The sequence below is a fragment of the Mercenaria mercenaria genome, chromosome 5 (assembly GCF_021730395.1).
Source record: "Mercenaria mercenaria strain notata chromosome 5, MADL_Memer_1, whole genome shotgun sequence".
NCBI lineage: Eukaryota > Metazoa > Mollusca > Bivalvia > Venerida > Veneridae > Mercenaria > Mercenaria mercenaria.
Window position 1 is genome coordinate 32,041,269 of NC_069365.1, and position 17,242 is coordinate 32,058,510.

The 17,242-nt window shown below is 34.8% G+C and overlaps 1 protein-coding gene across 8 annotated transcripts in view; it reads right to left on the reverse strand.

Annotated features, from left to right (window-relative positions):
- Positions 1–1,872: 1,872 nt before the first annotated feature.
- The window catches only part of LOC123556854 (FHF complex subunit HOOK interacting protein 1B-like), a 49,843-nt gene continuing 34,473 nt past the window's right edge, over positions 1,873–17,242 (reverse strand). For 6 of the 8 annotated variants that reach the window (XM_045347904.2, XM_045347901.2, XM_045347900.2 and 3 more), the window contains 5 exons: positions 16,102–16,206; positions 12,990–14,221; positions 11,921–12,099; positions 11,123–11,321; positions 1,873–8,858 (listed from right to left, as the gene is read on the reverse strand). In XM_045347904.2, coding sequence (XP_045203839.2) covers positions 8,566–8,858; positions 11,123–11,321; positions 11,921–12,099; positions 12,990–14,221; positions 16,102–16,206 — 2,008 coding nt within the window. In that variant the 3' untranslated portion in view covers positions 1,873–8,565. The remainder of the gene's footprint in view (positions 8,859–11,122; positions 11,322–11,920; positions 12,100–12,989; positions 14,222–16,101; positions 16,207–17,242) is intronic. The other 2 variants (XM_053543103.1, XM_053543102.1) reach the window with 1 other exon arrangement.

A 17,242-nucleotide genomic window follows, 5' to 3' on the forward strand; every position in this document is an offset into this window, starting at 1 on the left:
CCTTATTTCTGCTTTATAGAAGACATTCCCAGTTTCTTCAGTCCACAATGTGTGTTTTGGCCTTGTCTAAAGGATTAATTACTTGTTTACTGTAAAGTTGTACTATTGCAAATGTATTGAAATAACGACTGCATTCTTACTGAATAATTTTAAGTCCCCTACCAGTGGAACAATGGAAGGGACTATAGGAATTCCCTTCGTCTGTCCGTCCATCTGCAAATCTGGATCCTGCAATTACTAGAAAAGTATTCAAGCTAGGTTCAACTTGATATGTGTATAGTGGGCAATATGTAGACAATGCACATCCATGACTTATGCTTGTAGGTCAAAGGTCAAGGTCACTATTGAAGGTCAAGTAAAAATTGTTTATGCTCAATGACTTTTATTTGCATTGATGGATTATCTTAGTGGTACACACAAACGTTCCCCATGATGAGACAATGTGTCAACACATGACCTATGCTTGTCAGTAAAAGGTCAAGGTCATTGTTTAAGGTCAAGTGAAAATTTGTTTGTGCCCCATAACTTAATTGCATCGATGGATTTTTTTATTACTACATGTGTACATAGAAATGTTACCCATTATCAGACTATTTGTCATGCACATGACCCTTGGTTGTCAGTTAAAGGTCAAGGTCACTATTGAAAGTCCAGTAAGGTTTTGTTTCTTCTCCATTACTTTTAATACTGCATGCAAATGTTTCCCATGATGGGACAATGTGCCATGTACATAATCTATGCTTGTAGGTCAAGGTCACTATTGAAATTAAAGTAAAAATAGTTTTAGTTTCTTAGCTCCTAACTGCCTTGAAGCATTTTTAGTGTTGACACTAATACCAATAACCTAAAGAGACGGAACACTAGCGAAGTATTATACTGGTAGGGGGACTTTTGTATTGCCACTGCAATACTCGTTCACTTGTTGCAAACTAGACAAGAGCTCATAGAACACAAAATGCTTCGCCACCCCCCCCCACCCTTGATGCATTCAGTAATTGCATAAGAAACCGAAATTATTTGGTCACTATACACAAAAATTTTACTATTCTGTGACCTTGACCGTTGACTTACTGACCTCAAAATCAATAGAGGTCTTCTGCTGGTCATTATCAACCTCCCTATCAAGTTTCGTGATCCTAAACCCAAGCGTTCTCAAGTTATCATCCGGAAACGGTATAACTGTTCCGGGTCAATGTGACCTTGACCTTTGGCCTACTGACCTCAAAATCAATAGGGGTCATCTGCTGGTCAAGACAAACCAGCCTATCAACTTTCATGATCCTAGGCCCAAGTGTTCTTGAGTTATCATCCGGAATTTAACTGTTCCTGGTTACTGTGACCTTTGACCTCATAATCAATATGGGTCATCTGCTGGTCATGACCAACCTCCCTGTCAACTTTCAGGATCCTAGGCCCAAGCGTTCTTGAGTTCAAAAAAAAACATTTAACTGTTCCGGGTCACTGACCTTGACCTTTAACCTACTGACCTCAAAATCAATAGGGGTCATCTGCTGATAATGGTCAACCTCCCTATCAAGTTTCGTGATCCTAGGCCAAAGCATTCACAAGTTATCGTCCTGAAACGGTTTAACTGTTCTAGGTCACTGTGACCTTGACCTTTGACCTACAGATCTCAACATCAATAGGGGTCATCTGGTGGTCATGACCAACCTCGCTATCAACTCATGATCCTAGGCCAAAGCGTTCTTGAGTTATCATCTGGAAACGGATTGTTCTACATACCGACCGACCGACATCTGCAAAACAATATACCCCTCTTTCTTCGATGGGGGGCATAAACATCAGTAATCAGAGAACTCAGCCAAAAAACTCATAAAACTAAATGAGAAGGATGCAATAAAAAACGGAACATGTTTCTCCATGTGATTTATTGCGGTGTATACTACATTGACTAGGGTTATAATAAAGAGTACATGTATACTGTAAATAAATAGCAGGAAGATATGTCCTTGGTTCGTTAAAATACAGGCAGGCTTAACACATAAAACTGAACAGCATTAAAAATCTAGCTTCGTGTATAAGAAATGACACCTCTTGTTTACCACAAACAAACAAACACTTAATAAATGACTGTTGGGACAAAAACATGAAACCTTTACCATACTGACAAACAAGGCCATATTTTGGCCTTAGACTGTGCATCTGGCTAAAAGCTGCACTTTATTTGGTCTCGCTTGGTTTACAACCATGTGTAAAAATTATCATAAATATATAGCTGGTTACAACGTGACATCTGGTATAGACAACACTGTGACTAAAAAACTCCTGCGCAAAGGATTATTTAAACAATTTGGCTTTAAAATGATTTAAGTGATAATGATATCTCACACTGTGGATAATCATGCCATGAATAATCTACAAAATCAAGTAAATAATTGTCCTGATTTCCCTATTCAATCAACTGAAGACTGTCAAATACAGCTCATCACACTATTGTCTACATCAAAGCAGCTACTTTAAACAGACTTCATAGAAAACCCATGCATTTATACTCCCGGTATGCTCTATTTTCAATGTTCTTAATATGTTGTATTAACAACTCTGTAGTTTTTTAAGTTCTCCTTATATCTGGATGTACTGTATATGTACCTGCTGCCCCCAATAGGTGCATACATTATAAGTTGATATGTTAAATAAGTTACACAAAAAATGTAAAAGTTTGTCCAATTTTAAAATATATGCACACAAGCATGAAAACTTAAAATTACCAGGTGAACAGGACACAGCTTTCAATTTGCACAGACATTTATAAAAAGTTACAATAAATATAATTTTCGTATATTCGTAAAAAAATGAACCAACATGTATTCTTAAGCATACAAGAAAGTCGTATTAAAACTAACACCAATGGGTTTAAAAATGGGGAAATTCTGTTGCAATTCAACAGAGATAAATGGTTGATGTAGCAGAGTTTGGACAAAAACATAAAATATGCAGTGGCTTTAAGAATTCAACAGCCACAGTTTAAAGCAACAGAAATGTTGAACCCTTCTATTTTTTTATCAGTTTTAAAATCTACAATGACCTAGGAACAAAAGACTTGCAAATAATTTATGTACTGATCGGGCAAAATTCCAAAATAGTGATGAAACGTAACTGTTTAAAACATTCATGTATTTACATTTCAGAAAATTCAATTATTCTTGTTTAATATAAAATACAGAATAAATCAGAAGAATGTCCTAGATATAAAATCTGAATAAACTTTGTACCTAAAAATCAGCTTCAAAGTGCTAAAAATTACATACAAAGGGAAAAATATTTAACTTGTACAGAATAATTCATGACAATTAAAATGTATTGCACTCTACAAAGAACTTTTATCTTTCATTAAAATAATTATAAAATGTTATAAAATAAAATGGTGTTTACTTTATGCAAAGGAATGGTTTCATTCATTGATCAACAAATTCAATCTATTTAGAGAACAAAGAATACTAGCAGAGAAAGCTACACATAATTCTGAAGTTTCACACCTTATTTTCATTTTTTGTCCCTGTCGTGTAAAATAAGGGCCATACAAAGTCTTATTGCCAAACTGACTTTTTCTGGTTGCATAGCAAAACTTTCACCTAAATCATAACCATGTAATTAATTTGCCTATGTAAACTTATTTTACATCTATGCAGTCTGATCAAGATCTGCACTGTTCACCATTCAGTTTCTTTTTGGTAAGCACCCCTTTTAACAGTTAATGGTACTGTCCAAACTGAAAGATGGACAAGTTCATTATAGAAATTTAGCATGGTAAGGGTTAAAGGAAAAGAATTATCAGCCTTTGTAGAGGTGTCTACTCTTCAGGGGTGTCATTAGAGAAGTAAGACTGTCGTTGCATAGTATTCAAATTAACTGACCTCGCAGAAATAAGGTGAGATGTAACTGTAAGGTTGTATACAACAAATAAGTGAGATAATTTGGCGAAGAAACTAATTTTTGTTCCATTTTGGTGAAGTTTAACTTTTACTACAGTTACATACACATAGGATCTCTGGCACTGAATAGAAGTGTATTAAGCACAGTATTTTCCTGACCAATAAATACTAATGGTGTTTCCATGGCAACCTCTAGAACGCATATCACTGCTCCTTCTAGGTATATTTAAGTTGCCTTACCTAAGAGGTAGTAAAAATGACTACATAAAGTCTTGTCACATATTGATCTTCTGTAAAAAAAAAAAGCTGTTATTAATAAGTTTAGTAGCCGAATAGCCTTGTTTTCACAAATTCTTGTACTGTAACATATGTGATGTTCTAAAGCCTGGACGTGAATGAGAATAGAACATAGCATCCAAGAAAGCAGATAAAACTGTGTTGTGTAGTCAACAATACAAAATCATGAAAAACTTAAAACTAAAGTGCAAGATTTTATAAGCAGTTTCCTTACCCAATCTTCAAATTAATTCTAAAACTTATGATTACTATCAGTTATCTTTAAAACTTGATAACTATTTAAAACAAGAGGACCATGATGGTCCTGAATCGCTCACCTCTTCCCACATGACCCAGTTTTGAGTATGACGTCGTTTTTTCTATTATTTGACATAGTGACCTAGTTTTTGAGCTCATGTGACCCAGTTTTGAACTTGACCTAGATATTATCAAGATAAAAATTCTGACCAATTTTCATGAAGATCCATTGAAAAATATGGTCTCTAGAGAAGTCACAAGGTTTTTCTATTATTTGACCTATTGACCTAGTTTTCGAAGGTACGTGACCCTGTTTTGAATTGTAACTAGATATCATCAAGGTGAACATTCTCACTAATTTTCATGAAGATCTCATGAAAAATATGGCCTCTAGAGAGGTCACAAGGTTTTTCTATTTTTATACCTACTGGCCTAGTTTTTGACCGCACGTGACCCAGTTTCGAAAGTGACCTAGATATCATCAAGGTGAACATTCAGATCAATTTTCATGAAGATCCATTTAAAAATATGGCCTCTAGAGAGGTCAAAAGATTTTAATAATTTTAGACCTACTGACCTAGTTTTTGACCGCACGTGACCCAGTTTCAAACTTGACCTAGATATCATCAAGGTGAACATTCTGACCAATTTTTATGGAGATCCATTCACAAGTATGGCCTCTAGAGAGGTCACAAGGTTTTTCTATTATTTGACCTACTGACCTAGTTTTTGACCGCACATGACCCTGTTTCGAACTTGACCTAGATATCATCAAGTTGAACATTCAGACCAATTTTCATACAGATCCCATGAAAAAATATGGCCTCTAGAGAGGTCACAAGGTTTTTCTATTATTTGACCTACTGACCTAGTTTTTGATGGCACGTGACCCACTTTCGAACTTGATCTAGATATCATCAAGATGAACATTCAGACCAATTTTCATACAGATCCCATGAAAAATATGGCCTCTAGAGAGGTCACAAGGTTTTTCTATTATTTGACCTACTGACCTAGTTTTTGATGGCACGTGACCCACTTTCGAACTTGACCTAGATATCATCAAGGTAAACCTTCTGACCAATTTTCATGAAGATCTCATGAAATATATGGCCTCTAGAGAGGTCACAAGGTTTTTCTATTTTTAGACCTACTGACCTAGTTTTTGACCGCACGTGACCCAGTTTCGAACTTGACCTAGATATCATCAAGATGAACATTCAGACCAACTTTCATACAGATCCCATGAAAAATATGGCCTTTAGAGAGGTCACAAGGTTTTTCTATTATTTGACCTACTGACCTAGTTTTTGACAGCACGTGACCCACTTTCGAACTTGACCTAGATATCATCAAGGTGAACGTTCTGACCAATTTTCATGAAGATCTTGTGAAATATATGGCCTCTGGAGAGGTCATAAGGTTTTTCTATTTTTAGACCTACTGACCTAGTTTTTGACCACACGTGACCCAGTTTCGAACTTGACCTAGATATCATCAAGATGAACATTCAGACCAACTTTCATACAGATCCCATGAAAAATATGGCCTTCAGAGAGGTCACAAGGTTTTTCTATTATTTGACCTACTGACCTAGTTTTTGACGGCACGTGACCCACTTTCGAACTTGACCTAGATATCATCAAGGTGAACGTTCTGACCAATTTTCATGAAGATCTTGTGAAATATATGGCCTCTAGAGAGGTCACAAGGTTTTTCTATTTTTAGACCTACTGACCTAGTTTTTGACGGCACGTGACCCAGTTTCGAACTTGACCTAGATATCATCAAGTGAACATTCTGACCAATTTTCATGAAGATCCCATGAAATATATGGCCTCTAGAGAGGTCACAAGGTTTTTCTATTTTTAGACCTACTGACCTAGTTTTTGATGGCATGTGACCCAGTTTCGAACTTGACCTAGATATCATCAAGATGAACATTCTGACCAACTTTCATAAAGATCCCATGAAAAATGTGACCTCTAGAGTGGTCACAAGCAAAAGTTTACGGACGGACGGACGCACAGACGGACGGACGGACGGACGGACGACGGACGACGGACACCGCGCGATCACAAAAGCTCACCTTGTCACTTTGTGACAGGTGAGCTAAAAATAAAATCAGTACAATTCCACTATAATAAAAATACAGATGTTTCCTATGTAAGTTATAAAACAAGCTGATTTAGATCAGGTAACGAAGCAATGACACAGAGTAAAACATTTTCTTTAACTTAACATAAAAGTACAAATCACAACTCCTGAATATCATATAGGTAGCAAGTACTTTAATCACAAAATCATCTTTAAGGCTAAATAAACTAAAATCTAGTTTTCAAAGCTGATTAATGGAAACAAAATAAGCCTGGAATTTCTTTACTTACTCTCATATCTCATGCTTTTCATAAAGCGTAAATCGGCCTAAAATGCAATTATCACTAGATTAACAATGCTCACATCTTAGCTCCATTGTTTTAATACCCAAGCTTTTTAAAAATATTTTTCTAGTCACATTTTTAAACAAAGACAGCATTAAAACAGAATATAAACCCAAATTTCTTGACTTTACCAGAAGAGAGGCTGGTTGACTCCCCCCCCCCCCCCCCCCCCACCCCTGCACAAATTGAAGGCTAGTCAGTTGCCATATCATATTACCTAAATGGTGTTAATGTGACTTTTGATGGGGAAAAAATGTCCCAAATACAAGCAAAAACAATTGATAACATCTGAATTCTTTTTAAACTTTAACTGATATCATATTACATTAATTTTAAATATTTTTTTATCATCAGATTTCCTAAAATACTGGTTTTCAGCAATGACAATAAATTATACGAAAAATGGGAATTTTTACAATTGCACAAACTCTGAAAAAACTAATTTATTATTTCATTTAGCCTTCAAAGATGCTGAATACAGGACATAAAGAACTTATACATACAACATAAAACTGTGTCATTTTATAAACGTGTTTTTTTGTGAGTTACTGAAAAAAGTGTGAAATAATCATATAATTTCACAGAGTAAAGATTTCAAATAAACAAAATTTGATTTAAACTATTGAAAGCATGCAAAAGAAAATCTGTTGTCTTACATGTTAAGATCAAGCATCTTTCTTGTGTGAACACCAGATCTTACATTTTCACTCCAGAAAATATTGCTTCCCATGTCCCTTAGATGTAAAATATAGAAATAGCTGTGGCTACCTGAAGATTGTATAAAGCTAACAGTGCTAAGCTTAGCTATATTCAATGCCAACATCCAAAATAGACAGGAACAAGCATTCATATTTGTTGCCAATTTATGTTTTACCTGATGCATAAAACTTATCATAAAATACCTATAAAGATGGCCATTTAGACTGGATAAAATATAAACTAAATATGTAAAGCTGATACATGGCAATAAGCTGCCCCCAACCCAAATAATTATGTCCCCTTAATATATTAGATTTCATTGTAACAACACATGCAACAGAGGTAACTGGAAGTCTTGAAGATTAAAGCATCATCATTCTCCATTAACTGAAGGTCAATATAAAATTTAATATATTTGATGGGATTGTTGAAAGAAAAGTAATTATTTTTTCAAGTAATCCCTAGGAAACCTTTACATTTATTTTTCTGCGGAACAAAAGATCTTTTAACCTTCAAATTTTGGATTACATAATTACCAGATGTGCTAATTACTTACTCTTCAAATGTTTTACAATAAACTGTTCATTCACTTTATACAAACAGATTAGTTGTCAAACTATCTTTAAAGTGCTTAAATAAGTTTCTAATCTGAAGCAAGTACTTCTCTTTTTAATATTATAATATTATATATATTCTTAAAACAAAACAAAAACTGTTTAAGTTGACATGATCTGAACAATCAAGAATTTTCTTTTCTGTTCGAGACAAACTCTGATAAAAGTGACGAGTCACAAACAAATATTGGCAAGAACAGGTAAGCACAAAAATATTAAGTTATCTGGCCTCACATTTTTATTCTTACTGATAACTCTGTTTTAATATGTAATATATCCAATGTCTGTAAAAAGTAAATTGAACCTAATACAAATTCTTCCACTTGCACATAAGATAAAAATATAGATATATAGCCATATTTGAAGAAATCATTTGACCAGTAATCACCTCTCACACCATTCATCCTCATCTATTAGCAAAGCATGTTCCTGGGATAAAGCCGCTAGTTCTTTTACAAATTCTTCAAGTACAATTGCACAGTATACAGCGTTGCGAGTTTTCACTGATTCAACCTGCTGCTCTCGTTTTTCTTCTTGTTTACGATTAATGTATCGCATTCCCTTGTTTCCGGCAAGAATTTCTAACTTTGCACCTTTAGCACTTGAAGCTGACCCCATTTTCTTATCGTTTGGGTTTCGTCGAAAAAGTAGTTCTGATAAAGTTCTGTGACGTTTTTCTGTAAAGCAATAGATCCATCTGTTAGAAAATATGCTATGTTTTCATCATAAAATAAAACTTCACTGTATTCAATATTACCAGTTATTGTCTCCACTATGGACATTTTTGACCAGATAGGTACAACTTCATTGCATTCAATATATACAATAATTGTTCCCACTACAGACATTGTTGAGCAGTTAAATACTAACTTTAACTGACTACTGTTTGATAAACCTTTACCATGAAAAGGTTTTCCCTGTTCAAATATAAGACAATACATTTACCACTGATATTCCATTCTAAAGAACTCTGAGAGTGGTAATAGGAACTTTTTAATTTTCTTGATAAAGTTTTAAATTTATCCTCAACTAGAATGTGTCTGTAGGACACAGGGTGTGCCCCCCACTGGTACATTTGTCACAAATAAGGTGAAATAATTCAAATGTTTGCAGTCTGAATGGGGTATAGCCTCAAAAAAAAAATATGAGAAGGATTCATTATTCTATACCATATACTTTTTGAGCTATGAGCATCAGAAACAAAATATCCACTATTTTGGCTATTTCATGGGACATAACTCTGTAATAAATGCTAGAATTCTCAAGAAGAATGCCAAGTGTGCAAGGTCACATTATGATAAAGACTCAAGCAAGGTTTCATGAATTTACATTAAATATTTTCTGAGTTAGGCACATAATTAGGTGAAAATGTGCATTTTTTGACTATATCAGGGGCCATAACTCTAAAAATAGGTGGCGGGCTCAGATGAAAAATAGTAGGTGCGCAAGTTCATATCATGATAAAGTCTCATGCAAGGTTTTCATCAATTTATATCAAATACTTTCTGAGCTAGGGGTGTCACAAGGTGAAAATGTGCATTTTTGACTATTTCAGGGGCCATAACTCTAGAAATAGAGCGCGGACCCACATTAAAAATAGGAGATGCGCAAGTTCATATCATGATTAAGACTCATGCAAGGTTTCATGAATCTATATCAAATACTTTTTGAGCTAGGCGTGTCACAAGGTGAAAATGTGCATTTTTGACTATTTCAGGGGCCATAACTCTAAAAATGGGGGGCGGAGCCAGATGAAAAATAGTATGTGCGCAAGTTCATATCATGATAAAGACTCATGCAAGGTTTCATCAATTTATATCAAATACTTTTTGAGTTAGGCGCGTCACAAGGTGAAAATGTGCATTTTTGACTATTTCAGGGGCCATAACTCTAGAAATAGGGGGCGGAGCCAGATGAAAAATAGGAGGTGTGTAATTTCATATCATGATAAAGACTCATGCAAGGTTTCATCAATTTATATCAAATACTTTTTGAGCTAGGCGTGTCACAAGGTGAAAATGTGCATTTTTGACTATTTCAGGGGCCATAACTCTAAAAATAGGGGGCGGAGTCAGACGAAAAATAGAAGGTGCGCAAGTTCATATCATGATAAAGACTCATGCAAGGTTTCATCAATTTATATCAAATACTTTTTGAGCTAGGCGTGTCACAAGGTGAAAATGTGCATTTTTTACTATTTCAGGGGCCATAACTCTAAAAATAGGGGGCGGAGCCAGACGAAAAATAGAAGGTGCGCAGGTTCATATCATGATAAAGACTCATGCAAGGTTTCATCAATTTATATCAAATACTTTTTGAGCTAGGCGCGTCACGAACTTCGGACGGACGCAAGGACAAGAGCAAATCTATAATGCCCCCACCACTCATGGGGGGCACAAAGATGATATTGATGGGTGAAACCATTGCATTTCAGTCATTTTCGTCAGCATGTTTTTTTAATTCATTTTTTTTTTATATTTTGTTTGTGAACAGGCTATCATAAAACTTGAAGGATATCTTAACACAAAAGCGACATTTCTATGCAAAACTTTAGTAAATATCTTGTACATTCTTTTTTTATGGAAATTGCGACTTTGCTTTAATTTTACATTGAGAAAGTTAATATTTTGGCCATGAAATTGATATTAAAGAATTTTTTAAAACTCAAAAAGATCTTACCACCACCCTTGGAAGACTTTTATAAAGTAATCTGGAGCTTGAAAAATGATGGGGAATTGACAAAAAAAACTTGTTACCAATTACTAATAGGTGGATCAAACAGGAACTCCTTGGCCAGAATTTACCATCTGGGCTTATCTTAAGTGAGATCATTTTCATTTTAAGTTACGTTAACAAAGTCAATTCTTTCTAAGTTTTCTTACAGCAGTAAAAACTTCTAATTACAATGTTTTTCAAATTTGTTTTAATAATTATATCTCACCTTTAGATGGAATTTCTGTGACTGTTGAAGCCCTCAATTTGTTGTGGACTAATTCAGGACTAGGGGTCAATGATTGACCCCTCTCTGGTAACAGACCCTCCCTTTGTGCAAGAGTTCTGCGAGCTCTCAGTAAAAGAGCCTCAAAATTCTGCACAGTGTAAGAATAATGATCTACTTTCTGTCTCACACTTGTCAACACCTGTACACAGAGGAAGAGAAATAACAGATACAATAAGGTAACATGTACATAACTATGAATAGTGAAGAAATTATACCAATTCTCATTCTTATAAACTATAAAATATATCATGCCCTTTAATCTTCCCATTCCTAGAACGTTCCAATATTTACAGGCCTGTTTTTGGTACTGGTCAAAGGGAGCTAAGTCTGTATGTTGAGTATCTTAACCTTTAGCCTGCTGTGCCTTTGCAACCAATGCAGATAAAGATCAGCCTGCACGTCCGTGAAGGCTGATCGTGGTCTCTACTAACTGCTATTCAGTCAGTAAATTTTCAGTGAATACCCCTTTGAATAAGAAGAGTTACTGCCCAAACTGAATGATGGACCAGTCCATTTTAGAAATTTAACATGCTAAAGGTTAATGTAAAAGTGCGTCTATAAATTACTGTAAAAGAATTAAGAACAGATGATAAATGACCCCATAAAGTTTTGACAATTTTCCACACAGCTAGTCTAGCTGGAAACAGAAACATGATGAATCTGATCAGACCAGTATTGTAAAATCTGCAGTTTTGATGCAGGAGAGTTTTTCAACTGTTAAAAGGAAAATCAATATACCTGAACAAGAGACTTGACAGTTGGTTGGAAAACAAGGCTGTTGTTGAGCAAGAAGGACCTCAAAAGGGGCTGTCTATATACAGCAAGTCTAGAAATCAGCCCAGTCAGCATCAGGTTGACAGGAAGAGAGTTCTGCATCATTCCCTCAAGTTTCAACAATACGGCCATCAAAAATGGTCCTGCAATAAAATTAACAATACAGCCATTAAAATTGGTCCCTATAAATTATAATATCAACAACACCACCATTAAAAACAGTCCTGTAATAGAATCATATCTATATAAAATGACAGTAATAATACTGCCACCAAAAACAGTCCTGTAATAGAATCATGTCTATGTAAAATGACAGTAACAACACTGTCGCCAAAAACATTACTGTAATAGAATCATGTCTATGTAAAATGACAGTAACAACACTGTACTATAATAGAATCATGTCAAGATAAAATGACAGTAACAATACAGCTATTAAAATAGTCCTGTTACAGAATCATGTCTATAGAGAATAGGAATTACAATATAGTCATTAATATTGTCCTGCAACAATATCATGTTTTTAGAGAACAGCAGTAACAATATAGACATCATAATTGTCCTTTTGTAGAACCATGTCTTTAGAGAATATGAGTAAAAATATAGGCAATATAATTATCCTGTTACATAGTCATATCTTTAGAAAATAGCATTAACAATATCATCTTTAAAATGGTCTCATAACAGAATTATGTTTTTAGAGAACAGCCATCAAACATGGTTCTGTAATAGGATCCTTAAACACAGTTAATATAAGCATTAAAAGATGTTTCTTTAGTTGACAGTTAATGGGTCCTGCAAGAATCGGTGCTTTCTACATGGTACTGGAAGCTTTTGGTTATGATATTTCTTTCTTTACTTTTACTTAGAATTAATAGCTTAGAAAAAAGTTAATAAACACCAGTTCTGGCCGTATTCTTATACTTCATTTTCTGTAGCATTTGCAGAAAAGTCAAAAGACACAAGTGAAACAGGAAAAGGAATATTAATACTCCTTTTATCTGGAAGTTATAAACCATAATATCCTGCTTACCGATATTTGGAGTAGTTGACTGTCTAACAGATGTCATGCCTACACCAAGAACAGACGGAGATGAAAACTCCAGTAGATTGGGTGCCGAGGAGGCATCCGCTGCAAACCTTACAGACTTATCTCCCTTTGGTAAGTCTTTCTGCTCATGAGAAGACTCAGTTGCATCTTTTTCTATTGATTTTGTCACTAGAATACCACTCTTAACCTGGGCCTTATAGTGATCATCAACAATATTTAGAGCATCATCATCAAGTTTTTCTATATCAAGTTCATTCGTTCTTTCCTGATTTTTTGGTTGTAAGACACTCTGGTCTGGTTCCGATGTTATATCAACAAATGAAGTCATGTTCTTGGATTTACTTGAGACATTGTTATTGTTTAAACTCTGTGAATCTACAATTTCAAACTCTGTTGCATTGTTGATTTTACTCTTGGTTGGATCATCAATGATGTCGTATGAAGTTTCATTAATGGATTTGAACACGTCTTCAGCCTCATTTTGTGATGTTTCACAATCATAATATACTGTACTCATTTCATTTTCCTCTCCAAAATTACTGTCCAGTGTAGCTTCATTACTCAAATCTTTTCTCGGTGTTGAAGTTCGTGAAATTGAAGCAGAGACACAAGATAAAAGAGTATCTAAACATTTAACACTCTCCTCCAAAGAAACAGACTTATCCGAAGGACTCCCACTTTCATCCAAAAACTGCATTAATTCTTTATCAGAAGTAAATGTTTCTCTATAACTGGCCATATTTCTTTTCTGAAGAATCTCATTTTTCTCAATATCACTTCTTGCTATTGCACTTTCAGATGAATTAAAGTCAGTATGTTCTACACTACTATCACAGCTGCTAGCATTGATCTGTACAATTTTATGTTTTCCTATCTGACCCCTGATCTGACCACTTTTGATACTATCAGTAACATGTCTCTCCCTTTCCTCATCACTTACACTACTTCTATTTACATCCCTCTGATGTAAATTTGAGTCAGAAACAGAAATATTTAAAACATGGGAAACGTTCCCTACATCTGCACCTAAACAAGTCGGAGCTGGGTTTTCACCATCATACAAATACTGCCACGTTCGACATGCCTGGTTACATTTCTTGAGTCGTACACGGGCTTCTTGCAGATATTCTAAGTAAGTTGTCTCAAAATGTTCCAACTTGCTTCCAAAAGTGCCGGGAGGAAAAGCCGTGCTCACTTGATCAACTACAGGCTCACTGATAATAGAAAATTTACATGTGCAAAATTTACAATAATGTAAAATATTAAATATTCCTGGAGGATTAATTTTTGTGGATTTTGTGGATCAAATTTTTGCCAACAAACAAGTAAAATTTTATCTATTTCACTAAAAAATTCATATCCCCACAAATAGCTGTTCTGGCCCAAAGCATGAAATTTTGTGCTCATAAAATTAATTGACCACAGTAACTGCCCATATAAACATTATTAAATAGTGCAACAATGCTTGAAAACATTTAACTTCTTTTATTCCTGCTATTTATAAACATTCACTATGAATGCCATGTTTAAATAGAAAATGAACTGCACTTTGCAAGAAATTTGCATGTTTTAAGGATTATATTTTTAACTTCAAATCAAATAATACATTATTTTGGCAAATTAACAAAATCAAATTGAAAGTAAAATATTAATATATATAAATAAAACACCATCATAATAGCCTTATCATAACAGTAATAAGCTGATAATATAAGCACAGAAAGTGGGCACATGTATCTTCCCTGTTTGCAATCAGAAATGCTCCAGTTTTGTTCTTATCTGCAGATCAAAAAGCCAAATAGTGCAATAGATAGGGCAATTGCAGGAAAAAGGGATTGTTTATTCTTTTTTATGTTTTTTTCTTTCAAATTGGATGAATAAAAAATGTCATTCAAGAGGATTCATGATGTTTCTTCATGAAAATGTTTAGCATATATCAATCATTTCAAGTATTTATAAGTGTAACACCTAAATCTAAAAATAATCTTAGACCAGCAAAACCATTTTCCACACTCTATGTTCTATTGTCAGTCCAACCAGGTCTAGAACCTGTCTATGCTCTACTGAGAGCCCAGTCAGAACTTGATCCCTAGATCCATGCTCTACTGAGAGCCCAGTCAGAACTTGATCCCTAGATCCATGCTCTACTGAGAGCCCAGTCAGAACTTGATCCCTAGATCCATGCTCTACTGAGAGCCCAGTCAGAACTTGATCCCTAGATCCATGCTCTACTGAGAGCCCAGTCAGAACTTGATCCCTAGATCCATGCTCTACTGAGTGCCCAGTCAGAACTTGATCCCTAGATCCATGCTCTACTGAGAGCCCAGTCAGAACTTGATCCCTAGATCCATGCTCTACTGAGAGCCCAGTCAGAACTTGATCCCTAGATCCAAGCTCTACTGAGTCCTTGTAACACTACTTAGTTCTAATGACACTTATGATACAAGCTCTTGCCTACAGTAAAGGTGAGGTTAATTGTTCTCTACAAGTATCTCTGCAAATACAGTGATTTTTTATTTTTCAAAACAACCTGTAGGGGAATATATAGCATGATAAACCTCAAAAAAGGGAAATCCAAATCATTTGATTTTAATGATAACAGGCAGAGTACCAGTTTGCAAAAACTGATGCCAATGTCTTTATGAATTTGGCACCTAAATGAGTGTATTGGGGTTGAAGTATATATAAACGCCAACTTCCATAAAATGCATACACTATGCATGTTACAGAACATTTTCTTAAAATTCCAAGGGGAAAATATGACCTTCTTTATGGGAAATTATATCAATTTCAGTGGAAAAATATAGCTATTTTTGGCTCAAGGGAAACAACCTGTATTTGGCTGTAAAATATAGTGAAAAAATCAGTGTAAATAGAGTCTACAGTTTCAGTTGAGTTAGTTTAATTCTGCTCAGTGTGAGGAAGAAGTGCATGTCACTAAAATAATCTACTATACTTTGTATACTTAAAATTATATTTTTCTCAAATTGTTATGTTTTTTTTTCATACATAATTTTTCATCAAACACTGAATAAGTATGCAATGTGTCAAGGACATATGGAAGTGGTCGACGGGTTAAGCGATCAGAAGTTACCTCTTAATCAGCTGCTTTTTGTTGCGATCCTTCCGAGAACGGAATACTTTAGGTAGACGAGGACTGTTAGAATTGTTAGTGGGAAGACCAGGTAGATCACCCAGGCTACAACATATAACACACCATATACCACAATTGTGCAAACATCTATATAGCAACCTTAACATACATCTTACATGTTAAACAAGTATATGTGTAAACAAGTAGATTTTCATTTGAAACACAGAAAAGTTGGTGCTCAGACTTCCTGGCTGTTGGTGTCTCACTTGTTTTTTTGTATGTTTTTTTTCAGGTTACGTGAAACACTGTGTACCAAACCCATACTGTATAATCTTGCTAAGTCTAAGCAATTTAGCTTAAAAAGCTAACAAAAGGCATGGAAATTATCCAAAAGCCTGATTTTTTACATTGTAACAATTGTAAGAAATAAAACTGCATTTAAATGGATCTTTTCTAATCAACACTTGTTTTTCTACTGTGACCTTGACATAGAAGACTTTTATAAGAAATCCGAATATTTGCCTCAATACAGGTTACCTTCAATATAAGTTTCATTTTATAATCTTTATTTTAAAAGGAGTTACAGATGGAAAACATTTTTCAAATTTTATTAAAAGTGACCTTTGACCCAATGGTCCTGTATGGATGCCAGCCTTGTTCTTGAAACAAACTTTCACTAGTTAATGAGTGATGTGCCATTGATTTCACTGGCCCAACATGCAATCTCAGCACTTGTACCTTTATAAGATTTCTACAGCTTCAATTTCTTTTAAATCTGTCTATCCCATCTCAAGTTATCAAGTTGACAGTGTTTTTTTTTCTTTTTCTTAACAGCTGTGACCTTGACACTGTTGGCCCTACAAGCAACCCCAATGTTTTCAAAACTTGCTGGGAACTCATTTTCATCATATTTTTTTTTTCAAAATTTTGTAACACTATATAAGTAAGAAATTCTTACATCAGACATATCTCACTCAAACTTAGCAGAATGATACAAATTTACAAGTTCAGTTAGATCATTCATGCTTCTAGTCATTCTGTGCATCATAACCAAACTCCAGTGCTATCATCCCAAATCATCTATGATACCTTACCACTGCACAGTAAACACACATAATTTTCACTGTGCCAATGCATGCAT